Below are 27,016 nucleotides of genomic sequence, written 5' to 3'. Positions count from 1 at the left end.
ATCTTATTTTTGTATTTCTTATATAAAATTAAACTAAGAATAATACATATACATATATATATAAATATACATATATATATACTTTTTTTTTTTTTTTTTTAACGAGAGTAACATGAGATATAAATCGTCCGGGCGTGCGAGGACTCGGTCGATTGTGCTGCCTGCTTATAGGTGCGAAAAATGGGCGGACGGATTTACTCCCACTTACTCCGCAGCAATTTATAGCTAAACGAATCGTTTATAAAGATTTTGTATGTATTTTTACAAGTAAATATATACCGTAACAATACATATTCATGTATTTTGGCTTAATAGTTCTCCGTTATTCAAAAATAAAAATTTTGTAAGTAGACTTTAGAGGCTTAAAAATCGCTAAATTAAAAACATCTGGCATCTTTATAAATAGTATCACATGTATTTTATTAGCGCTTTTAAAGTTTATATTAAGGTTTGTTTTGTCTAATAAGAAGTTGTTGTTGTTCATCAACAACATAATAAAAAGTATTATTTAATTTTTTGTTTTATGCATTTATGTATTGTTTTAGTGATTATGTACTACTAGCTTATAGAATAAAACCACTAATTAATTATGCTTAGTGATACTGGTTTAAAAATATCTGTAAACAATTTTTTTTATGGAAACAAGTACATAATAAAAAGTAGATACATAATAAAATAGTTAAAAAGTAGCCCAATCTGTCGTGTATAAATCTACATAGATTATAAAGCAAGTAAAAATCATAGTTCAATTACTTTATATTAAAACTGATATACCGTAATTATATAAAGTGGAATCGGCATCGGCATCGGCATTGGCAACTAAGAGTGAATAGGAATCGGCATCGGTATCGGCATCGGCAATTAATGGTAAATAGGAATCGGCATTGGCATCGGCATCGGCAAAAAAAAATGGAATCGGGACACCCCTAATATATATATATATATATATATATATATATATATATATATATATATATATATAGATAGATAGATAGATAGATAGATAGATAGATAGATAGATATAGATATAGATATATATTATGTTGGTGCAAGCCTTGAGGATGATGTTTAGATGAGACACAGGCTTGGGCCGGGCCTGGCCTCACACACTTAACAGAGGCACCAAGTTACAGATGGTGGTGGTGGTGGTGGGGGGGGGGGTTCGAACCCGCCCGATGCCTTTGCTGCAGGAGAATGCCGGAGAGCTGTGGAAGGAATATATCCTAACTCCCGCCTCAGTGCCTTTCCCCAAAGCACGCTTTCCCTCGGGGAAGCACCCGAAGCCTTTGTCTCAGAAGACTAAACCACAAGCCAGTGGAACAGGGATTAGTAGTGTACCAGGGCGTGTCCACACGTCGGTGGGCCATAATACATTAATATATTACCTCTGGGGCTCCCTGCTGGTCCAATATCATCTGACATTTAGCCTGGGGCCGCAAGGCACTCAGTTTCCGTGTGTGACCACGAGGAGGCATGCCAGAAGTCTAGACAATGGAGAGGCTATGTACTGGCAGGAAAGACTTAGCCAGCGCCGAGAGTTGAAAGCGAGAAGGTATGCAGACAAACAGCACTAACAATCACGCGCTAGACGCATCACAGTCCTGTGTGCAAGCACACACACACATACATACATATATATATATATATATATATATATATATATATTATATATATATTATATATATATATATATATATATATATATATATATATATATTCTATTGTTCCCATGACACACAAAGCAGGTAAACCCCTACGACCCATCATCAGTCAGATCCCCACCCACATGAAATCAGCATATAAAACTGAAGAAAGAGTTTAAAGAGTATCATCTACATGCATACATGTCAACACGAGAACTGTGAAACTCGTACTTTTTATGTAGGAATGACTACTCGCATCTCCAGACGCCTCACAGGCCACCTTCAAGCAGGATCCATCAAGAATCATTACCTACACGACCATGGAATCCCCCCGACGAGAGAACTTCTGGTCAAAGGCAATATAATCCTGGACCAAAATGACGATGCCCATCGCCTTTCACTATTGGAAGCCCTTTATATAAAAGATTTATCACCCTCAATCAACACCCAGAGTGGTGATCTCCTAACCCTTCCCACCAGTAGAGATATTTCGCCACTCCTCATTTAAGGTTCTCCACGGAACACCATATACTTAGTTGTTCAGTAGTATTGTATTGACCTTTACCAGTGGGGTTTTTTTTTTTGTGTGTGTGTGTTTATAGCCCTTGTAATAAAAGCCATTGTAGTCAGTTGAAAATGTAACAAGTTACGAAACGTTCTGCTAGTAAATCACGGAATCGACTTTATTCGTCTCCATGCCCTACACTTTCGGAGAATTCTTGTATTCTGTAAGGATGAGAAACGCCTCTTTAGAAGAATTGAAAGTCTTCAAAAAAAGATCATCAACGCCGAGATTTCCGTCGCATTTAATACTACATATATACATACATAATGTGGCATTAATGTGTTAATTTTTTACGTTAACATGAAAGTGGTTCTCCACTGACTTTTCCGCTTCCAAAGGTCACAAAGCCAGCGAATGACCTTGTAAGCCATATACTAAACTTAACCCTTCCAATAGGGTAACGCACTTCATAGATTTTGTTCTGACTGAGAGGAGGCAATATGATGCAGCTGAGGGAAAGGACTTACTCCGTTGTAGGTCACCTGCGGCCAAGTAGGCTCCGTCTCGGTGATTTCTCAATTTCAATGGAAATAGGTACTGGTGTGGATTCTGGACTCAGCGGGCAAGATTCATTCACTCTGTCCCTTCCTCATCAACAGCACCTCGTGGCTTCAACAGAACATTTCGCGAGCTAATACTCACTTGTACTTACCTTTGTCGCAAACCTTAGATCTTTAGATTTACTTTTCTCTTTCTCTCTCTCCAGGTGCACCGGCTGGTGGTGGAGCGGCTGGGGCGGCTACGTGGATCGAGCTCCGGCACGTGGGGAGAGTGGAGCCCCTGGACTCCCTGCTCCAGGTCCTGCGGAAGGGGAGTCTCCATCCAGGCGCGGGAATGTCTCATGGCGCCAGGGTGAGTCCTTCATCATGGCCCGTGGTGATCCAAAATTCGTCTTGTAATAGAGTAACTGTGTATAAAGTTAGCACTTTATACTATACTATATTATATATAAATATAAATATATATATATATATATATATATATATATATATATATATATATATATATATATATATATATATATATATCAAACATACTGATCCCTATGGCTCGGTATTAGCCTGACTGAATATGGAACGGGAGAGTGTGGTTCACAATTCCCCGTCCTTTCGCAGGAGACAAAGGACACGCAGCCGGCGGGCGACAGACGAGGCGTCTGCAGACCGGAGCCGAAGAGCCGCTGCTCCTGATATTGACGACGACGATGACGACAAGTCTAGAGGGAAGGAATCCGGCAATCGTTGCGTCGGCCTTTACAAGAGGTTCCAGCTCTGCAACACTCAGGTGAAAGGGGGAAGAGGAACAAGAGGGAAAGGGAGATGAAAGAAAGGATAAATGATATACTAAATGGAGGAGGGGGAGGAGGAGGGCAGATAGAGGTAGAAAGATAAGGGGAAGAGACTACATGCGGATGAGGAGGAGAAATGGTGAAAAGAGGAAGAAAACTATTGGTGCATGAGGTGAAAGAGGAGGGGGAAGATTGTAAGTAGCTTTAGGGCAAGGTGATGGATATAGGAATGCAATAAAGAAAATAGTAAGGTGGAGTAGGGGGAGAAGGATGGGTATAGAAAAGTGAAAGGAAGAGGAGGCGGGGTAGGAAGACAAAGAATATGAAAGAAAGGAAGAAGAGGATAGAGGATATAAAGAGATTGGGAAAATAACAGTAGTAGGGAGAAGAGGAGGAACTGGGAGGAAAGTTGAACAGGGAGAGAATAAGAAGGGGGGGCAAGAGACAGGGGGCGGGGGGTGAATGTAGGAGTTGGACGAAAATAGGAAGAGGAAGACTGTCAAGAATACAGGGAGACGGTGGGTAGAGGAGGTAAGAGGAAGGAGACAAGAGGTGGGTGAGTAGGAGGAGAGGAGGAGAGCAAAGACGGGATAAAGGGAAAGAAGGAGGAGAAATTAGTGTGTAAGTTCAAGTATAAGGAGGAGAAATGGGGTGGAGAGGGGAAGGTAGATAGGGTAGAAATAAGGGAGGAATAATGGGAATGGGGGGGGGAAATTGAGTACTATACTTACGCTCTTTCTCTCTTTTCCACAACTGCAGTCGTGTGGGGAACGATACACAGACTTCCGGCGTCAGCAGTGCGAGGCCTTCAACAATACACCCTTCGTCAGGAGATTCTACACCTGGGAGCCCTACTACGACTGTGAGTGCTCTCCTGAGGAGGAAGATCAGGGGATGGGGGGGGGAGGTTGTTGCTGCTCCCGAGCACTTCAGCATTGTCATGATTTTTTTTTTTTTTTGGGGGGGGGAGGTTTCTAAGGGGGTCGCGCATGGGTTGAATTCCAAAATCACGTAAACAAGGATATTCAACATGAAACTTGCACTGTCCAATAGCCCCTAACCTAATGTAACCCAAACTACCTAACATAACCATTCCATGGAAAAAATAGATATTAATAGATATTTCAATTGCAAAAAAGAAATGAAAAAAATGTGTTTGCATAATACTGGAATAGACCCCGTGAATAATCGGAACCCCTGTTCCCCCCACCTTCTTTTGCACCACATTGATGGCATGCTTACATTTTTCTGTCAATATACCATCAGTTAGATGCCAAAGTTGATCAGTATAACTAAGTTGACTGGGCTAATAGAAACTGTAGAACAAATAATATTGTAGTGTTGTTGCATGTGATCCTGCTATCATATTCTTAGCATTTTTTTATTACTATATTAGTACCACAATGTTTTCCAGAATGTAGTGTTATATTTATTTATCCTGTCTGGGGTATTGGCTGCATGTTATTGTGGGGTTAAATGCTACTAAGTGACATAAGGCTGATACTTTAGGGTCTATATGGGGCGTCTCTACGGGCCAAAGCCACACATAATTTTGTCTGTGATAGAGGAAATATTTGTTCACAGAGAAATGATGATACTTTATTATATTGCGACTATCTCTCCATTATGCTGTCCCCTCACCCCTTGTTACTGTCCTGTACCATTTCTCTGGATATTCATTTCCTTTTTTCACCGAACTCTGTGGTAGGGGAGAAGAATACCACCGAGAGTTCCCACTTGATTCGTAAAAGGCAACAAAAACGGGACGGGGATAGGGCTAGGCATCCTACTCTCTGTAGCCCCAAAGGGGACATTCCTAAAAAAAAAAAGTAAAAGTATGAGAGGGTCTGGAAGGAGTTTTCCGACCAGAACCCTAATGTTTGGGTCTTTTAATGTGCGTGAATGTAGTACAGATGAAAGTAAAAGGGAAGAGATAGGCAATATGTTTGTGAGAAGAAAGATGGATGTGTTGGCACTGAGTGAAATTAAGTTGAAAGGGAGGGAAGAATTTGAGTTTGGGAGTGTAGTTGAGAAGGTGTCAGGAGTGAAAAGAGGACAAGGGAGATAAGGGGTGGCTATACTAGTAAGTGAAGAGATAGGTAAGCATGTGGTGGAATGGAAGGAGGTTTATTCAAGGTTAATGTGGATAAAGGTAAAACTGGGAAGGGAGATGTGGGTCTTTGTAAGTGCATATGGGCCTGGTAGTGAGAACAGTGTAGAGGAAAGGGAGGCTTATTGGATAGATTTAAATGAGTGCACAGGGGGTTTAGGGAGAAATGTCAATATAGTGGTACTGGGAGATCTTAATTCTTGGGTAGGAAATGAACCAATAGACGGAATGGTTGGTAAGTGTGGAGTTTCAGGAAAAAATCGTAGTGGAAAATTGATGGTGGAGATGTGTCTAGAGAGTTGATGATAGCAAATACAGTATTTCAGTATTTAGGAAGAAAGTCAAGCATAAGTACGCATGAGAGAGGGTGGTGGGTGGAAGAGTGGTAGATAGGGCGTTAATAGACTACAAAGTGGTAACCAGGTCAAGAGTGGGAAGAATTTTGGATGTACATGTTCTTAGGGGAGAGAGTAGGGGAATATCCGACCATTTTTTGGTAGAAGGTAAATTGAGAGTGGAGAATAGATGGAGAAAGAGGAAAAGGACAAAAGGTAGGGAGGTGCTTAGAGTGAATTGCTTAAACGAGAAAGAAAAGGAGTACAAGAAGAAGCTGAGAGAGGAGTTGGAAGGAGTGAAGGATAGAGTGGAACTAGAAGTGGAGAAGGAATGGGAATGGTTCAAGAAGGAAGTCACAAGGTGTGCAAAGTTGGTGTGTGGAACAAGAAGGACGAGAGGAAATAGAAGGAAGGGTAGTGAGTGATGGGATGAGGAAGCAAAGAAGGTTGTGGAAGAGAGGAAGCGAGCTTTCACAAATTGGTTACAAAATAGGATGAGGGAATCATATGTGAGGTACAAAGAAAAGAGAAGAGAAGTAAAGCATAAGATAAAGGAGGCAAAGAGGAGAGCAGATGTGAAATAGGGTAAGAGTATGACAGATTTTTTAAATTAATAAAGAGATGTTTTAGAGGGAAATTAAGAGAGGAAGAGGAGGCGAATCAAGTAGAGAAGAAAAGGTAAAAGGTGCAGATGGAGAGATGACAATGAAAGAGACGGCAGTGGGAGGAAGATGGACAGAGTATTTTAGGGAGTGAAAGGGTGTAAAAGTGGAGAATGTATATGGATGATGTTGTTATGCATGGAAAGGAGTGGGTGGGGGATGGAGGGGTGAGGGAGTATATGTGGATGATATTTTGACGCACCCCGAAGGGATTTCTCCCCGCCTTCTCTTTTTTTTTCTGCACGAGGGGACGGAGATGGAGGGTCGCCGATTAAATGAAGTAGTCTTTCTTTGGATGTGTTGTGTCTGCTTCTGACCTAGGCTAGTGGTTGAGATGTAGGGATGACCTGTCATCCAGGAGGAGCCAAGATAAGAGGGAGGGAGGGGGTGAATGAGAATGGAGTATGTGGGGATGGAATAGGTGGGAGTGGATTTTATGCCTTTGTTTTTGGCTACCTCCCTTGTAAGGGGGAAAAGCCATTGGTGTACTCGTATGTATGTATTATTAAGATTTTTTTATTATTTCAGTAGAATTTGCAGTAGCAGTTACATCATTATTAGCAGTACCAATAGCAATAAGAATAGTAAAAGTAGATGTAGCAGTAATATGAATAGTATTGGATCCTAGCTCTTACAAGTCTTTCCACTATATTCCTCCCAAGATAACCCCACTAAACCACTACCAGTATGTTCTTCCCCTATCACAAGGTTCCTCAAGTTTGTACCTCACTACCAGGTTTCCTCTCACACTTTTGTGTTTCTCTATCATCCAGCTCCTCCCTCCCCTTTGGAGTTATACTTCTAAACTAGGATTGTCCCTACTACTGTAGTCATCCCCAGTGACTAACTCATTAATAAATAGCATGTTTTGGCAACATCTTTGTTGTTTTAGTAGCCAATTTTAGTAATGATAATAATAATGATAATAATAATAATAATAATAATAATAATAATAATAATAATAATAATAATAATAATAATAATAATAATAATAATTAATAATAACAATAACAATAATAATAGTAATAATAATAATAATAATAATAATAATAATAATAATAATAATAATAATAATAATAATAATGATAATAAGTTTATTTGGTATTGAATCAATATACGTGAAGTGCAGATAATGAAAAGAACACATAGTTCGAAATAACAGTTAAAATTGCCGAGGATAACACAAAAAAGCATATAAGCTTATTTCCATTGTGCATTTACGATGATGTTGGTATAGTGTGAGATTTAGCACTGATGGACTGGCTGGGACAACATATGGTTCCGACGCCTGACTTCCCTTTTGACCTTCATTTGGTAACTTTTACATTGTTCTTACCCTTGTCAACAGCCCTGGAGTCATGTGCCCTCAACTGCCGTGCTGTTGGGCTGAGCTTCTATGCAACACTGAACCAGACGGTGATTGACGGGACGCCCTGCGGAGGACATGGCCAGGAAAAGCTCTGTGTTGAGGGACGCTGCATGGTGAGTGGCCATGGCCCAGCCATCTTCACTATCGTTACTTTTGTCATCACGATCATGGTTATTCTCATGACAATCATAATCACTTCCCATCATTATTATCATTGCTTATTATTATCATCATCGGTATAATCGTCTCTATCATCAGCTTTACTGCCATCATGATTATCATAAAAAACTTCTATCATGAAGAACATTACCATACTTATCATAGGAGACAAACTTTCATCACCCATTTCTTTAAGCTTCTGTGGCCCATTCTTCATTCTCACTGAGCAATTTTCCTTTCTACAGTCTCCATCCCTACACCCATTCCAAGACAGATCCTTAACAGTTGTTTCTCCCCTATATCCTGTACAGGAGATTGGCTGTGATGGCGTGCTGGGCTCTGGGAAGGCATGGGACGTCTGTGGCGTGTGTGGGGGAGATAATAGTACCTGCCGGGTCATTTCTGGGATCTACCCAAGGGCGCGCCTCCCCTATGGATACAACGTCATTGCTACGCTACCCCCAGGAGCTACAAACATCTCCATTGAGCAGGTCAAGCCCTCCACTAACTATCTGGGTAGGTTGAGTCCCCTGATTTATCTACCATGAAAGATCATGCTAAGATATGTGTTGTTGATATTTTGCTGCAATATGGTCAATTAATTCCATTTCATTTTATTATAATTGTTTTTATTCTAATTACAACTATGATTTAGATGCGGATGTGTTGTTGACATTTTGCTGCAATATGGTCAATTAATTATATTTTATTATGATTATAATTGATTTTATCCTAATTACAATTATGATTGGGATATAGTGACAGATGATATTCACATGTATTACTTCTTTCATGTGAAACTGCATCACTATTCAATCATGCATATACTTTAGCTAAAAATATATATATATATTTTTTTTGGGGGGTTGTAGTTTGCACTGGGATACTGACTGCATGGCAACATGCAGCCAGCTTTGGGACCACACATTCATCCATGTTAGAGTTTAAAACCTCTACTCTCGAGGAAATTATGATACTTTTATACTGGTGCTGTCCCTCGTTTATACTGTTCTCTTGAACCTGTCTGTCAGTAAGATGGTGACGTGGGGCAGGGCCTAGCTGGAGGAGATATAAAGTGAAAAGCGTGGTTTAGGAAACCAGTTCTCTTAGTATGTGGTGATTCGCCAGGGGTTGGGCGCCGAGAAGATCCCCCGGAGAATGACTGGTAGCTCTGGGTGCAGGGGGAGAGCTCGCTGGGCTTGAAGTTCACACGCCGGCATCTGTGGAAGGTGAAGAGAGGTCCTAGGCAATAACTGCGGCTCCGGGGAGGTGGCGAGAGAGACGGCTACTGGGAAAGGTGGAGATGCTCTTCGTTTAAGCTCTGATACGACCAATGGAGAGAGGTGGAAAAATATTCTCCGTCGGGTTCCGAGGCGTTCAATGGACTATGGACTACCTAGAGAAGGACCACCTGCTCACGCAGGATTGGTAGTTGTAGGAGGGGAAGAGATGTCTGTATGAAAATGAAAAGATAGTTGTGTATGAAAGAGGGCTATTGCCACCGAGAGCTTTTTAGTGACATTTATTGTGTAACGTGGCTCAGGAGGTATGGGCAGGAGACTTGGAGTTGGAGACAGACATCAATATCTGTGAGGGAGCTTTTAGGGATATTTGTTCAACAAGAACTCAACCAACAAAGTTAGGAAAGGAGTCAAAGACTAAGTCGTAGAGACAGTCAGAAAAAATAGTGGTAGGTAAACTGAAATGAGAAGATGCAGTAAGAAAGTTAGAAATTGAATTAATTTTAGTAGGAGAAAAGCTTACGTAGAGTTAGTGCGTGTAGTCGTATTTTTGTTTGAGATATGCTTGTGTGTGTATGCTACGCAGGGAGGGTTGTTGCCTCTATGTGGGTGTATATACAACGGAATATCTTATAAGGGGCGAGTCATATCCTGGCTCCGGCCAACGAAATAGACTTCCTGAAGTAGCAAAACCATTTTGCCAGCTAGAGGAGAACAGATATGAGTATATTCACATTCAGTTGCATGTGAATATATGTTATGTATTGGCACGGCTATACAAAGTGAATGATAGATGCATATGGATATAGATATAAATATCTCCACTGAAGACTGAACCCAGCCGGCCATAGCACGTCTACTGAGAATCTGCTGCTTTTCCTCTCGCTTGCCCCTGGATACAGACGGACTAATGTCCTTGATACTTAGACAGAACCCAGCACCTCGCGGCACATCTGGTCACAATCAGTCAAAGCTGGTAAAAGGATACGTTTTATATTCGCACGGCTATACACGATTTCTCGTGTATACAGCGTGAGGGAGAGACATAGCTGACAAGTAGTCTGTACGGTGAGGTCTGGGTGTGATGTATCGTATCAGGTGTTACTGTTTGGCATGCAGTCTTTTTCTGTGTCTCATGTGAAGTTTGTGTTTGTATTGGTTGAGTGGGCTGATGTTGGCATCTCGGTGTAGGGACTCAGTGATTCTGAAGTCGCTCCATTGCGAACCTGTGATGATTAAGACTGCGGCATTCTGAACCCTCTGATGGTCGTAGTTGTTTGTGGGACATGTCAACTGGCTCAATCCCGGGAAATGGCACAGAATCGGTCTGACTAGGGCTAGGTACAATCGGCGTTTTGTGGACAGCGTTACGGTTTGGTCGAGATTTAGCCTCCCAACACAGCCTTAGCTTCTGCGGAAGTGTAGGGTCCAGGTAAGTCCAATCTCGTGTGCAACTCAGCACACAAGTATGATCTTTCACTGGGATGTTTGTGTTGTTTACCTTAAGAGGAATGTTCGTAATTGTTCTGTTGGTCTTCTTACAGTAGAAGTATACAGCTTTGTATTTTAACATGCTGGTCTTAATGCGCCACTGTTGCTCCCACGTGTGTTTCCCATCTAGTATGTTTTGTATTACGTGTAATGCTCCTTCCAACGTTTTGTGTCTGTTAATGTAATTAGTGTCGTCCACATACGAGAGAATAAGAGCCCGGTTGCGTGGGTAAGCCGGCTCTGGCAGGTCATTCGTAAATAGATTGTACAAAGTGGGGGCAAGGACTGACCCTTGCGGTATTCCAGCCTTCGGCACAAAAGGTCGGGACAGACAGCCCCGCCACTTTATTCTTATTGCCCTGCTGCCCAGGTAGTTGCCCTGCTGCCCAGGTAGTTGACAAGTCCTTTTTCCTCCTCACAGATCTCTCTGGGAAAGAATTTTACTCTTTTTTAGGGCCCTCATATGGAGGGGGAGTAGACAAATGCCCAAGGGAGGCATTTTTAGGGGGGGGGGGTCGACATTTCTAGACTGGACTTGCCGTCCACAAAGCTGACCAAATAATTATTATAAAAAAAGAGGTCGAAGAGGCACTACATATTTTCCTGTAATCGACGATTTTTGCGTTAGAATCTGTTGTGCTCCCCTGATTACAGATATAAAGTTAAGTGGTAGCTGGCAAAATGGTTGGATCAGGGAAGTACGAACAAGCATATAAATAGTTTTAGTATATCACAATATCTTACCTTAAAATGGTAGTGTTGAATGAGACTAAATTCTCCTATGATTTTTATTTGTTGTTATTTATTTGCAATTAACGAACAAGTGTAATTGAGTATACGGGGTGTGGGAGGCTGGACTTAATCAATTTGATACAGACATTCTATATGATACTCCGGGCTAGTCTTGACTTCCGATAGGCAAAGACTTTGTAGACTTCTAATAGAAAGCTGCCTTGACTCTTAAACTTTAACTTAACACTTAGACTGAAAAACTGACTTGACTCTGTATGCTGGCCAAGACGAAACCTCTGGAGGAGAGAGGCTCCTCCCTCTGGGGTCGTACTCTCATCTTCGGATTTACATGATTGGCTAAGTTCTTTCTGTTTACTATAGACTGGCCAATAGGAAACACGCCTCTTCGTAAACACCCTTGCTTTCACAGAACAGAGCCCCGTTCACTGGGTCAGCGGAGGTCATGTTATCCATTAAGAAAACCCGACCTCAGCAAGAATGAAATGGTGTTATGGCTCGAGAAGGAGCCACCCATGCCGCGCGCGACGCTAGCTTGCAATGATAAAAACTAGCATCAACCAGTGGTATTGTCGTCACAAACCATTCACCACAAATAAAAAAAATGTGAAGTATTTTTCCTTATTCTTTTTACAATAGGGACATTAAATTCAAAAATTTTAATATGTTTAATTATTTCGCAAACCAGTAACTAAAATAAACAGAGAGGGATGGTGGAGGTTGGATGTGGTGATTAATGGGGGCGGGTGTCACTAAGAACCTTGCCCCGGGTCGGCCTTTAGGCATGTAAGGGATCTCGCTCTGTGTACGACTCTCTTCCTCTGGGGTAAGTGTGGACTAAATCTGTGACCTGGCGATCATTTGCCAAATCCGTAGGTCCCATTGAGTTTTTGGGGGGTGATCTTGGTCATTTACCCCCTTTCGTTCACCATCTCACCCACTGGTCAAGGGCCAAAGATACAGGCAGCGTTGTCGCGCCGTCTGCAGCTTATGAGGATGAACAGTTACCCGAATTTTCTATTTGTTATGGCAATCAAACGTTTTCTATGAAAATGTAAGGTAAAACTATTAAAATCGGGATCAACATGATTTATACATTATGTAATAAGAATAGTCTCTAAATATCTATTCTAAAAAGGTTAAGTAATAATACAAATAACAATTTAATATCCATTACTGTTTATTTATACTACTAAAAGCCATAATCTATACTGAAGAAATTTCGTCTTCGGAGCTGTAGAAATCAAACGTTTTCTATGATAATGTAAGGTAAAACTATTAAAATTGGGATCAACATGATTTATACATTATGTAATAAGAATAGTCTCTAAGTATCTATTCTCAAAAGGTTAAGCAATAATACAAATAATAATTTAATATTTATTACTGTTTATTTGTACTACTGAAAGCCATAATCTGTACTGATGAAATTTCGTCTTCGGAGCTGTAGATGACGGAATTTCTTCAAGGAGTTGCCAAATGTCGCCATTTATCGCCGATTTCGCGCGGATTTCTTCAAAACGACAACGATGGGTACGGGTGGAGAGGTGGAAATCAGAAACAAAAGGCTCAATTTTGGCTGGTCGCTACGCACACGCCCAGATTGCTCCCGTCTACCTCGCCGTGCTCTGTGTAGGACTTTCTCCCTCTAAGAGAACTTTGGGTCAAATGGGTGACGTGACGATTTTGAGGGGTCTTTTGGGTCACTTGCCCCGACTGGGTCACCACCTCACCCACATGTAGAGGGCCACCAGGCCTCCTGTGGATTGCACTTAGACACCACTCAGGCCAAAGGCTCGGGCACCAGAAGCAAAAATCAGAAAAAAAAAGAACTCTAATTTGGCTGGTCGCCACGGACACATCCTTGGGCCCAGGTTTCTCCTGTCTACCTCGACATGTTTTGTGTATGATTCTTTCCCTCTGGTGTAAGTTTGGGCTAAGTCCATGGGTTACACTGTTAGGAATTTTTCTAACTTGGGTGGACGTCCTTAATGTTTCTGAATGCTCAATGCTTTCAATTTCTTCACGCAAAAACTTTTAAAGACACTCTCAGTTACTTTCCTTTCCTATGCCTTTGGTAGCCCACTCTAGGTATATTTCAATGGGCAGTTATGACAAAATAATGGGAGTAAGAAAGGTTTCACACTGTTTGCCTGACACACCTAATGCCTCTAAACTTCAAATATAAATCAGGAACTCATCCCTCATACCCCACAATCTACTGACATACTTAGACCCTTAGGCTTTCACTGTGATGTTACCATTGAGTAGAGCTTACACATGATGAAATAGGATTGTTTCAGGTCTACTGTACCTTTCTTTGAACAACTCACATGCAGTGTCTTGTAGTTCACAGTGGTTAGTGATGGCTCTTGTACACACACCTTAGCCTCTCCTTCAAGCAGCGACAACAAGTAACTGAACGTGCTTATCTCATCACATACCCCTGGGCATATGCCCGAGGGTAGCAATTCTAGCCTGGACTTGCCACCTACAAGGCTGACAGAATAATGATGATGAAAAAAGAGGTTAAGAAACCCTGAATATGTTACTGTAATAGACGATTTTTGCATTAGAATCAACAAGATATGAAATATTTTCCCTTAATCCTTTCTGCCATAGGGACATTAAATACAAATTTTGAAATCTTTAATTATTTCCTAAACCATAGCTAAAATAGGCAGTAAGGGGTGGTGCAGGTGGGAAGGGGTGATTGGAGTGTGGTGAACAGAGTCCCCCACATGTGCGTCTACACGACATTTTGGCTTATAGTATCGTCACTGCAGAAATGGGATGGATAAGGAATTTGCATGTATAGAAACAGCTGGCCTTCGGCCTTATATTACTATTGTGTAGATTAAGTCCACATTACGCCTGTACTACAGGCATTTGTACCCTCATGAAAGCACAACCTTGGCCCTACCAAGCTATGTTTCGGTGAGGATGTGTCCTTAGCTACCTTTCGGTATGTCGACTGTGTATATAAGGAGCCAGGTTTTGGTCTCCAAAGGCAGTTCTCTTCAGCACTTGTAACTCAGCAGAGCACGACCCAAGCCCCACGTGGTCAACTTTGCAGTTGGGTCACGTCGGAGCCTGACCGCCCAACCCAGTCTAGGTCAACACTCGCACTAACCAAAATAAAACCAACAAACTCATTCGAGATTCATTCACTCCTTCATCACCATAGTCCAAGTAACATTCCCGTAATATTATGTTGGTGACCCCAGGAGTTTTTATGCGAGTGCACCCAGCCTTCTGATCTGGTTCATCGACAACCTGTGTGACTCCTGAACATTCTTCAACCCCACCACAGTCACAACCATCACAGCTACCGACACGGTGGCACTTCATTCACGACCACCTCCTCACTCGACATCACAATCAACGCAGATCGACGTAACGATCCCCGTAACTCGAAGTCACGATCGCCGTAGCTCAAAGTCATGATCAACACAGATCGACATCATGACCGCCTATTCGCTCGACGTCACAATCAACGCAGATCTACTTCATGATCAACGTAAATTGACATCGCTACTTCAGGGAAGCCACCACTTCCAACATTGCTGTATGCGCCACCTCCAGGGAGTTCCGGCTTTCACTGATGTCGCTCACGGCCTCTTCCCCCACACTGGATGTCACGATCGACACAGATCGACATACTACTTCAAGGAAGCCACCGCTTCCAACATTGCTGTCTGCGCCGCCTCCAGGGAGTTCCCGCTTCCACTGACATCACTCACGGCCTCTACCCCGCACTGGACATCACAATCGACACAGATCGACGTCTCTACTTCAGGGAAGCCACCACCGCCACCAGCGCTGTCTCAGGGGGTTCCCGCTTCCATTGACGTCGCTCACAGCCGCCTCCCCACTTGGACAACGCGATTCCATGTTTCGCAGGGGAAGGAGGGTAATGTGGTGAACAGAGTCCCCCACATGTGCATCTATGCGACATTTTGGCTTATAGTATAGTTGCTGCAGAAATGGGATAGACAAGGAATTTATATGTTGCGTAGAAATAGCTGGCCTTTGGCCTTATATTACTATTGTGTAGATTAAGTCCATATTATGCCTGTACTACAGGCATTTGTATCCTCATGAAAGCACAACCTTGGCCCTGCCAAGCCATGTTTCAGTGAGGATGTGTCCTTAGCTACCTCTCGGTATGTCGGCTGTGTATATAAGGAGCTAGGTTTTGGTCTCCAAAGGCAGTTCTCTTCAACACTTGTAACTCAGCGGAGCGCGACCCAAGGCCCACGTGGTCAACTTTGTGGTCGGGTCACCTCGGAGCCTGACCGCCCAACCCAGCCTAGGTCAACACTCGCACTAACCAAAATAAAACCAACAAACTCACTCGAGCTTCATTCACTCCCTTGTCACCATAGTCCAAATAATGTGCACGTAATGTTACAGGAGGGAGGGGGGGGGGCATCACTAAGAACTTTGCCCTGGGGTGGCACTTAGGCATCTAAAGGCTCTGCTTTTTTTTCTGTGTTTTATTGGTGTAGGACTGTTTCTATCCCACGAACTAAAAGTAATAGTTGTGAGGGGGGGGAACGTCACCAGTTGTCAGTTCTTAACCCATTCAACTCCGATGACAAGATGTCTTGTCATTTGGTCAAATAAAACAAAAAAATCATAAAACACCAAAATGTTTGATCAAACACCAGAAAAATATGACGTCAGTCCTCGCTTCGCTGCGAGCGAAGCGAGGATTGACGTCATATTTTTCTGGTGTTTGATCAAACATTTTGGTGTTTTATGATTTTTTGTTTTATTTGACCAAATGACAAGACATCTTGTCATCGGAGTTGAATGGGTTAATGTGTGAAAAGGTATGAGAGATAAAGCTGAAGTTGAGAGAGAAATCATGGGCCCTCACCTTAACATCCTCAACAACATTTGCTTACAATTGTCTCTCCCGGCAGCACTTCGGCGCCAGAACGGTGATTTCTTTGTTAATGGCAATTGGGCTATTAATGAATCTGGTGACTACTCTGCTGCTGGAACTATATTCACCTACAAGAAGCCAGACCGGTACCAGGGAGACAAAGTTATGGCTGCTGGACCCCTTACAGAGCCTGTGGACATAATGGTAAGTGCACAGAATTAAAATTTAAGTATGATAATTGGAAATCAAGTATATGAATTAAGTTTAAACTGTACAAGAATTTGAGGCTAGGTATGATAAATTAGAGAGTAAGAGATGAAACCCAAGGAGCATTGCTCCTATCCTGTACACCACAATTAGGTAAATACAGGGCAGTGGGGCTAGAGTCAAATTGATACATTTAAGCACGATACCATATTTAGGGGACCTTGCATGCCATGTATCTACTGACAATATTTAAAGTATTTTCAGTAATGATGACTACATTAAATTGGTACTAAAGATCCTAAAAGGAACTATAGAATCTTTGATTGATATCACAATTATAGGAGAGGCCACAGCTGCTAATGTTAAAAGTGTTGACAATGTCAGTATCATCTTTAATAATTGTTGCCTTGAGTCTCATGGTGGTTGGTAACACTACCTGAGCCCTCCCATAGATCTCTGAAAAGAAAATCTGTTTTGTAATTGTGTGGAGTAGTTTCAATGTCACCAGCTTATGGTAGGAGAAGGAGGAGGGGCACAGTCTCTGGTTGTCAGCTCCCATTTATTGTTTCATAAAGAGCTTGATTGAAAATAAACTTCAGTGCCAAAAATGAGTTCAGAAAGATTGTCAATGAATTTACTGTATGGCAAGTGGAAAAATTACAAAAGCAAGAAAAGAGAAATAGGGGTCGTTTGTTATGGATAACAAGTTACTTGACATAGCAAGATTGTAGGCAACACAGATTGTTAATGAACATAAAGGTACCTTATCACTACATGAATGAAGATATATGAAAAATATTGACATATGAAAAATATCAGAACCTAATCTGCCCTTCCAAAGTATAATATGCAGTGGTGGTGTGGCATCTGCACAAAATGAAGAATAGATTACGAGAATACAAAAAACCAGCAACCAAACTGATCCCCAGCCAAGCAGATAACCCATATGAGGAGAAACTAGAAGCAGTGGACCAACCACCATTAAAAGAAAACAAAAGAAAAAGGGAAGAAAATTAGGACAGATGATCTCTTCATTTAGGAAGTGAGGGCATCATGAGGTCATGGGGACAAAATTAGAATAGACTACAAGCCCAGAGGATGACAAAAATTTTCATACAAATATAATAGTTCCTGTAATAGCCTAAAAGATGACATAGCTCAAGCTAAAACCATAAAGTTTAAAGCTAGATATCATAGATGGAGAGTTAGGATCCACCAAGTATAGCTCCTTTCCTGTATATTACAGGTATGTAAACAAACACCTGTACACTTTTCTAATACCCTTCTTGTTCTTTACCTCCAGCTGTTCTACCAGACGACCAACCCAGGAATCAAGTACGAGTACCGCCTCCCAATGTCATCCCCCTCCCGCTCTCGAAGACCCCTAGTTCGGCCAGGAGCCCCGCAGGTTCCTCTCTCATCCGACAACCCTCTGAACCCACGGGTACCAGGTGGACCCGCTGCAAGGACACCCCCCTCAGGTCTCGAAGAACTTCCTCCTGGGCCCAAGTCTATCCCCCCCTCCTCCCCTCGAGTCATTGCATACCCTCCCCCACCCCAATCCCCACCCCTCAGAAGGCCCCAGTCTCCCAGTGCAGAGAACCCTCGTCACGCCTACGCCACTTCATCATCTCCTTCTTTGGTCTCCCCCTCCTCCCCCCAGATTTTGAACTCCAAGTATCCTCTCCCTCCTCTTGCACACCGTTCCCCAGTCTCCTCCTCATCATCATCATCCTCCCACTCCCCTCCCCTCCCTTCAGGCGAGGCGGCGATGACGGCAGCGCCCCGGTCCAGAACCTCCTCCGGCAGTAGTAGCCCAGGCCAGTACCGTCCCGCCAGCACACGGGCTGCCCTGGATCCAGAACTCAGTAGTCCTCTGGGTCCAGGTTCATCCCAGGGGCTGCAGCACGATGCTCTAACCCGAACTAAATTTAGCCAGACTCTACTTCGTCCTTGGCTACAGCAGCAACCTCGCCGGCTCCCCCATCCTTCTAACTCTCCCCTAAATCTGCATCTGCTCGGAGGTGGTCAGCAAACTCCTACTGGTGGCCAGAGGGGTTCCTCCCCAGCAGCAGCCCCCAGTAGTGACAGTGGCCGGGACAGTATTGCTGTCCCGCCCTCTGCTCTTGGTGACACCAGCCCCCAGTATCCCCCCAAGACTGACTATTATTATTACAGCGCCCAGCCTGGGCTAAATAGTAATTCGTACAGCCCTTATTACATCAATGCTGCTCTAAAGAGGCGCCTGGGGCCACACACAGCAGCTTACTCTAGTGCCCTTTCTAGAGGCTCTGTCTTTCCTAGACTCAGGCCCTCTGTTCTGACAGTGTCTTTCCCCACCACCACCTTGCATGGCCATCACAGAAAGACACCATTTAGACACACGCAGCTGGCAAGGCACCCGTATAACGCTTCACTGGCTTACCCTCAAGGTGGACCAGCTCCTCTCCTTCTCTCTTCTGCCAGTGCAGTGACACAATTCCCTTCCCTCTCAACCAATCAGGTCACTAGTAAACCTAGGCCATCCACCAATCACAAGGCCGTGGCGGTAGCTGGGGCTCGCATGGGGTCTGCAGGTATGTAATGGCTGACTAGTAACAAGCTCAAGCAAGTAAGCAAGCGGGACCACTGTAGTCATTCTTCCTTCGTAATGTTGTGGACAGCACTTTTGCTGCTGATCTTGCGGATGCTCCTGATGCCGCTGCCGCTTTCCGCTCCTGCCTTATGCCTCATGCTGCAGCAGACTTGGTACTGCTGCCTCTTCCTCCTCTTTCCTGGTAACCATGACTGCCCACTAACCCATGTCATTAGCCACCAGTATCACTACTAACAGCCCACTGACAGCACGAGTAATGTAGGCATCTTACGATTGTGGAGGTCTTGTTGTGATATGGTATCCAGAGCTGGTAGATTCTGTACTATTTTTCCTGTGCATGGATTCCAACATTGTCCTTGTCACTGATGTCTCTTGCCAGAATATTGAAGATAATTTACCTCTTTGCCTCACTATCATTGCTGAAATTCAGTTCTGAATGCAAGGCCATGGATTTGTATTTTGTTGCCTGTAACCAGTGTTTCTATCCTCAAGTACAATATCAAGCCAAAAAGACAGAGTCATAGGTAAAGGAAAGATTTACAGAAATTAACAGAAACAATAAGTAATATCAAAGTGCCTTTTCTCCCTTCTTAAGGAGATGGCTGAATCAAAGCATATACCCACCCAACACCCATCCATGAGGATGGATAGAGGTCACAAGTGATCAGTAATCTTCTTTTAGTGGAAACAAGTCTCCAATAACAAAATAATGCTTTGTGACTGGTTATGGGTGTCCGAAAAGTCCTTAATGTGTAGACTGTGAAACTGAAGCAGACAGTACCCATACAAGAGCAAAGATATGGCCATGGTTGAAGTGCTCTATCTGTAGGTAACAATGTACAACCATGTCTACTGCTTTAGAAGGGTCTATGAATGGAAGCAATGGTTGTGAGCTAGTAGAAGCCAAAAAACTTCAACAGTTGACTGTACCTTAGTACCAAAAGTACATTTACTGGGAATTTTGCAATGGACAGAATCACATAATTTGGAGGGCCTCTTATTAGCCTCAAAGTGTACATTGGACCCTTCTCCCTCTCCACCTCCAAAATTGTTGAAGATTATGTTCCATGCCTCCTTACTAATTCTTGAAGTCTTCCTGAAATTATGTAACCTATGAACAACAAATACTGGAGAGGGGAAAAAGTGTCATTGCATATCATTCACATACTTTCATATATATTTCCACTGTTTAATAAATGTGAACAAATATAATCATCCTATCTGCAATACTTTGAAGAGCTTGAAATATGTAATTATTATGTAGTGGCATAAAAGTTAAAATTACAACTTATGGACATGACTGACAAAATGTAAACATTCACATGTCTTGCCCAATTTGTCTTTGTATTGGGTAATATACTTTTAATTTCAGTTTATGTGAAAAAATCAAAGAGAGCATGAAGGGGGACAACTGTCTGATGTAACAAACTTACCTTTTATAGTTCTTGTAATTTGCATTTGGAATGCTTTCAATAAGTATCATTCAAGAAGCTCATCCTGTACCACCAACACTGCCATATTTAGGGCTCACATTTTCTAAGGTACCACATTGCACTTTCATTCACTTCAAATTTCCAGGCTACTGCAGAATTTGATTGGTCACCTTTTACTAAATCAAAGATTTTCACATTGTCCTCCTGAAACAAGAATTTCTTGTATTTTCTTGTCATGTTTACATGGTGTTGGCTTAACACCTGAAGGTGGTGCAGGATGTTTTGTAGGTGGAATTAACAGTACAGAACTAAGAAGGAGTTGCTGAGATGCACAAGAGCAGCAGTGTGAACAGGAGAGTGAACAGTGAACAAGCCCACCAGTACAACTGCTGTACACTATGCCAAACAGTATTATACAACTGCATGCTATTTTTAAACTAAGCATCATACAATCTTTATTTTCTAGTGTTTTAAAAAATTATATGAACTTCCTAATTAGTTGTGTCATCAATGAGGGGTTGGCAAATTAGTGGTCCAATATATACAAGTATTATGTTACATATTCATTCAGGACTTAACCCTGCCCTAGGTGATACAGAACCAAAAAGCTGCTGCAAGTTAATTACAAAAACTGTAATTACCAATCACAGTTGCTTGGACCTATGTGATATTGTTTATGAGCAGAATCTTGACCAAGTCACCAATTTAATTCCATTCCACATAGAAGGCAAGAAAATCATGACATCACTCAAAAGAGGATTCTACTCTGGGTGAAAAAAGAAGCCAGAAATTTATGCCATCATTTGAAAGAGGAAAAAGAAAAGAAAAAAAGGCATGCAAATAATAACATTTCTTGCTTTGAGTTTCAATGATGACAGAAATCCCACAGCCCCACAGTGGTCAACCACAGTTCTTAGACCCAACCATAGATCTCTCTGGGAAGAGCCAAAGGATTGTTGTCTGTATTGTATAGTGTATGACTATTTCTATGTCACTGGCCTACAGTGGTAGTACAAAGGGAGAAGTCACCAGTTATCAATTCTCCTTACATATGAAAAGACCCACACCTCCCATTCCAGTTTCACCTTCATCCTCATTAACCTAAAAGATACTTCCTTCCATTCCACCACACTCTTTCCTATCTCCTCACTTACCAGCAGAGCCACCCCTTCTATCCTTCACTCTCTCCACACTCCAGACACCCTCCTCATTGCATTCCCAAACTCAAAATTATCCCTACCTTTCAACAAAGTTTCACTTAATGCCAACACATCCATCTTCCTTTGCACAACCATACTGCCTATTTCTTCTGTTCTGCTCTTATCTGTGCCACACCCACACACATTTAATGACCCAAATCTTAGGATTCTGGTTGGAAATCTCCTCCCAGACCCTCTTACACCTTGACTTCTCATAGGATAATCTTACAGACAGCAGGATACCTAGTACCATCACTCCATTCTACTTAGCCAACTGTTATGACCTGCATGGGAAACTCTGCAGCAGAATTATTTCCTCCCCCTACCACAGGGGACAGAGGTGAAAAGGAAAATATATATTCCAAGAAGTGCTACAGGACACTTTTAAGAGAGAACAGCATAATGGAGGGATATTTGCTGTATAAAAGTAGCACTATTCCTCTGGGAGTACAGATTTTACTCTAACAGACAGAATGATGTGTGGCTCTAGTCTGTAAGGGTACCCCAATATCCCTTAATGAAGTACAAATTTCCCAATTTTACAACATTGAGATGAGGAAGAGCATCACAAACTCAACTAATCTTTCCAATTCTTCTTCCCAGTAGTTAGTATATTACCCTGGAGTGTATGCATGCAAAGTCTGTCCACATTTCAGGGAGGCAAGGTTTACATGTAACATCACATCCCCTGCCTTGGTGTAAAATCACAAAATGTGAGTCCTATGTGATGTCATGTCAAATGCAACAATGCTTTTATGAAATATGGGACAGTTTTGTATACATAGACTACACCATCCACTTTTACAAAAGTTGGCCAATCTGTTTCCTCCAACCTTTGCTCTTACATGTCAACTATCTTTTCTTCTCTCTTTGTCATCAGATATGGGATAATATGTCACTAAAGCTTAGTTTCACTTTAATGCCTTAAAGAATATTAAATTAAAGTAGTTAGGATTTGATAAGGCATATGAGAATACTAATGTCTAGCTATATACAAAGGATAATGTCTAGCTATATACAAAGGACTTCATCCATCTTATAAGAGAGGTAGCCAATTCAAAGTCATGTACTCACTCCCACCCATTCCACTCCCATCTACCACCCTTGATTCCCTCTTAACTTATCTCCTTGTGGATGAAGGATCAACCCTGTTTCCTGCTTACCATCCAGGTCAGAAGCAATGAAGCAAGACAGTACATCTATGGCAGGGCTGCTCCACTTACACAATTATCCCCACCCCCCCATCTCTTCATGTGGAAAATAGAGAAAACAGAGAGAAATCTCTTCAGGCTGCATCAAAATATCATCCACACACAAACATCCATCATTCACCCCTAACCCATGTCTTCTCCTTTACTTGGTCAACAGACATCTCCCTCTTGCTTAAAGCCCTTGTCATCCCATCTACCGGTATCCATCTCATCCTCTTTGCCCATAGCTATATGCCTCCTGGTAAAGGATCTTCACCTTCATACTCCTTACTAAACACACTTAAAAAACCAATCCCATTAATATTACCATGTTCATATTTATCCCCTTTTCCTTTCTCTAGTTGAATTGTTCATGGCCCCCTTACAGTCTACTTGTACATTTCCTTACCTTAGGTACACATTAAACAATCTCACTAGCCAAACTACTATATTCCTCCTTTCACCAGACATTCAACATGACAACCATCTAACCCAGATGCCTTAGCAGCATCTCTTCCAGTACTCTTTGTATTTCTTTTTGGTGTTGCACATGCTGGCAAGTGCCAACACCACTGACCAAGAGAAGGAGACTCTGATGTGTTACTGTATGTCACCCTGGCTGTTCAATTTATACATGGATGGGGTGGTGCAAGAGGTAAATGCAAGGGTAGTGGGTCAGGGATTGGAGATGGTTAAAGAAAATGGAGAAAAGTGGAAGATAAGCCACCTGTTGTTTGCAGACGACACTGCACTTGTAGCAGGATCAGTGGAGGGATTGAGGAAGCTAGTGACAGAGTTTTGGAATGTGTGTGATAGAAGAAAGTTGAAGATAAATATGGGTAAAAGTAAGGTGATGAGATGTACAAGGGGGAGAAAGTGGCAGCAGATTGGAAGTGAGTATTAAGGGAGAGAGACTGGAGGAAGTGGATATTTTTAGATACTTAGGTGCAAATATGGCTGGAAAGGGAGGATTGGAGGTGGAGGTAGAATGTAGATTGAGAGAAGCAAGTAAATGCCTTGTGGTGTTAAAAAGTGTAACAAGAAATAGATATTTGGGAATGGATACTAAGAGGAGATAGTATGAAGGAGTGATTGTGCTGACAGCACTGTATGGGGCAGAAACATGGAACATAAGGGAGGAAGAGAGGAGTTTGAATGTGTTTGAGATGAGGATAGAATGAGAAATGAGGAGGAGAACGGGTGGAAAGAGAGTTGGGAGATAGGGTTGATGAAAGAGTATTGGGATGGTTTGGAGATATTGAAAGAATGAGTGAAGAAAGACAAGTAAAAGACGTGTGGAAGGAGTGAACATGAGGGGTCAACCTAGTATGAGATGGATGGATGGGGTAAAAGGGGCTTTGGGTAAGAGGGGAATGTCTGTTGAGGAAGGACAGGAGAGGACAGAAGACAGGGGTGAGTGGAGAATGGTCGTATATGGATGATGATGTGATGCATGAGGTGGAATGGGTGGGGGATGGGGGTGAGGGAGTATGTATGAGAAATAATTTGACACAGCCCGAAGGGATTTCTCCCTGTCTTCTCCATTTCTGCATGAGGGAATGGAGAGGTGGGGGTCGCCGATTTAATGAAGTGGCCTTTCTGTGGATGTGCTGTGTCTTATGACACTGCTTCTGACCCAGGGCAGTGTAAAAGATGCAGGGATGACCCATCATCCAGGAGGTGCCAAGATAAGAGGGAGGGAAGAGGGTAGAGAGGAGTGGAATGTGATGGGGATGGAATGGGTGGGAGTGGTTTTATGCCTTTGTTTTTTGGCTACCTCCCATATAAGGGGAAAAAAACTTTTGGTATATGTATGTATGAATAATGGGAGAAAGGAGGAAATCACCATGTGATGAAGTGGCTGTAGGTTCTATGTCCTACTGTATATTGCCTCTGACCTAAGCAGTGTAGCCAGCGACATGAATGATTCTTCATCCATGAAGAGAAGATGGGAAAGACTATGAATGGGTGTGGGATGGACATATGCTTTGACTTGGCTACCTTATAAGAGTGAGAAGAGGCTTTTTGGTATATAGATAGAGAAGTTAGATATAGTAATGCATTAAGAAATCACGAAGTAAACAACTTAATGGAAGAAATCATAGATTTAAAATTGGACTTCCAAGCTGTACTTAGGGATTTGATTACTTTGCGTAAGAGTAATGAGCAAACGATTAGAGAATTGACCTAAAGAGCGAAATTGATAACCTCAAAAGAGAAAACAAGAGAATGAAAAATGAGAACAAAAATAAAAATGAAGAACTGAAAAAGGAGGTCAAAGAGCAATAACAAGTAGTGACCAGAAAGGCGGAAGAGTCAATTAAAGAAACAGACCTCATTGAAATAAAAAATCAATGGAAACAAGAACAGGAAAATAAAAAAATATCTTTAAGAGAAATAGTATAAAAGCAGATGGAGAAAAATACAAAAGAAACAGTTATGAAAGTAATTAAAAAAAAAAGGAAAATTGGGTGAGAGATACAGTTGACAAAGGTAAGTGCATTGTGGTCCATGGTATCCAGGAAAAACATATGTATAAATACCAGAGAGAAAAGGAGGAGAAGGAAATAGCTAAGGAAATTTTTAAAGAAATACAGGACAAAGAGCAAACTTTTGATAAGGAAATTGATGAGATCCACAGGATAGGCAAATATTAAAAAAAAAAAAACATAGACCTCTGAAAATAAAACTAAGAACTCAAATGATAGTCGAGGAGGTATTATCAAAAATAGTTAAATTGGCAAACAGTGAGAAATTCAAACATACTGTATATGGATGAAAAAGGAAATGAGTGATGAGGGAAAAGAGAAAGACAAAGCTCTCAGAATTTAAGCCAATGATAGAAATGAGAAAAGAACAGACGGAAAAAAAAAGTTTTTTTGGAGAGTGATGGACTTGAGACTGAAAAAATTGTACATCAGAAAAATGGAAACTTAAACCAAAAAAGAGAAGAAAATATTAAAATAAAAGTGGCATACACAGATATCAATGGCATGATATCTGGAATTAATGAACTAAATGACTATCTAGAAATAGAGAAACCTGACATTATGTAATTGTGGAGACAAAACTGAAAGGACCTCTATCAACAAGTTTAGTGGGACAAGGTCTATACAACCACTGGGCGAAAAATAGAACAGACAAGCAGGGAGGAGGTGTCATGATATTGACCAAAAAGGGTTTAAATATGACAAAGATTAATGAAGGCAAAGACAATGTAGAATTAATTATGATCAAATTTGTAAACAAAAATATGAAAAGCAGAAAATTTGTAGCAGTGTATGTACCACCAAAAACAGGCTTGGTCTGATAGCGATCATTCTAAATTACAGGAAGACACAATGAATGTGCTAAACAAGTTACTGAAAGAGGGTGGTAACATAGTAATCGTGGGCAATTTTAATGCAAAGGATATAATCTTGGAAGAAATTATAGTAAAAGGGGAGAAAAACTTTGGAGCAACATTCTACTGGATATGACCATCAAATACACCTTAACACAATGGGTTAAGGAAAATACTAGATATAGAAACAACGAGGAACCATCAAAACTAGACTTAATATTAACTTCTGAACCAGATATTGTGAACAAAATGGAGTATAAAACACCAATTGGAAAGAGTGACCATATACTAATAGAGTTTGAATTAAAAGAACAAAACAATCTAGGCTGCAATGATAAACATAGAGAAGGAAGATTAATGTACAACAAAACGGATTTTGTAAAACTAAGAAAGTTTTTCCAAAACACAAACTAGGATAAATTCTCCGAGGAAACAAAGATGGAAGACAAATGGAACATATTCAAAGAAAAGTACAAGGAAGGAATTGATAAATATGTACCAAAGAAGAAACAAAGAGATTTATATAAAGTGTTGGTATAAC

General features: G+C 41.6%; 1 protein-coding gene across 2 annotated transcripts in view; it reads left to right on the top strand.

Moving 5' to 3' along the window:
• LOC143029225 (thrombospondin type-1 domain-containing protein 4-like) overlaps positions 1-27,016 on the top strand; it is a 126,249-nt gene that overhangs the window by 76,589 nt on the left and 22,644 nt on the right. For both annotated transcript variants that reach the window (XM_076191825.1, XM_076191824.1), the window contains exons 3-9: positions 2,915-3,060; positions 3,324-3,492; positions 4,256-4,358; positions 7,952-8,085; positions 8,443-8,647; positions 16,545-16,711; positions 18,018-18,195. In XM_076191825.1, the coding sequence (XP_076047940.1) occupies positions 2,915-3,060; positions 3,324-3,492; positions 4,256-4,358; positions 7,952-8,085; positions 8,443-8,647; positions 16,545-16,711; positions 18,018-18,195 (1,102 nt within the window). The remainder of the gene's footprint in view (positions 1-2,914; positions 3,061-3,323; positions 3,493-4,255; positions 4,359-7,951; positions 8,086-8,442; positions 8,648-16,544; positions 16,712-18,017; positions 18,196-27,016) is intronic.

Source organism: Oratosquilla oratoria, chromosome 10, assembly GCF_046742065.1.
Source record: "Oratosquilla oratoria isolate Oo_2021 chromosome 10, ASM4674206v1, whole genome shotgun sequence".
NCBI lineage: Eukaryota > Metazoa > Arthropoda > Malacostraca > Stomatopoda > Squillidae > Oratosquilla > Oratosquilla oratoria.
Note: the sequence above shows the minus strand (reverse complement) of the source record. Positions and strands in the feature narration are given on the sequence as shown.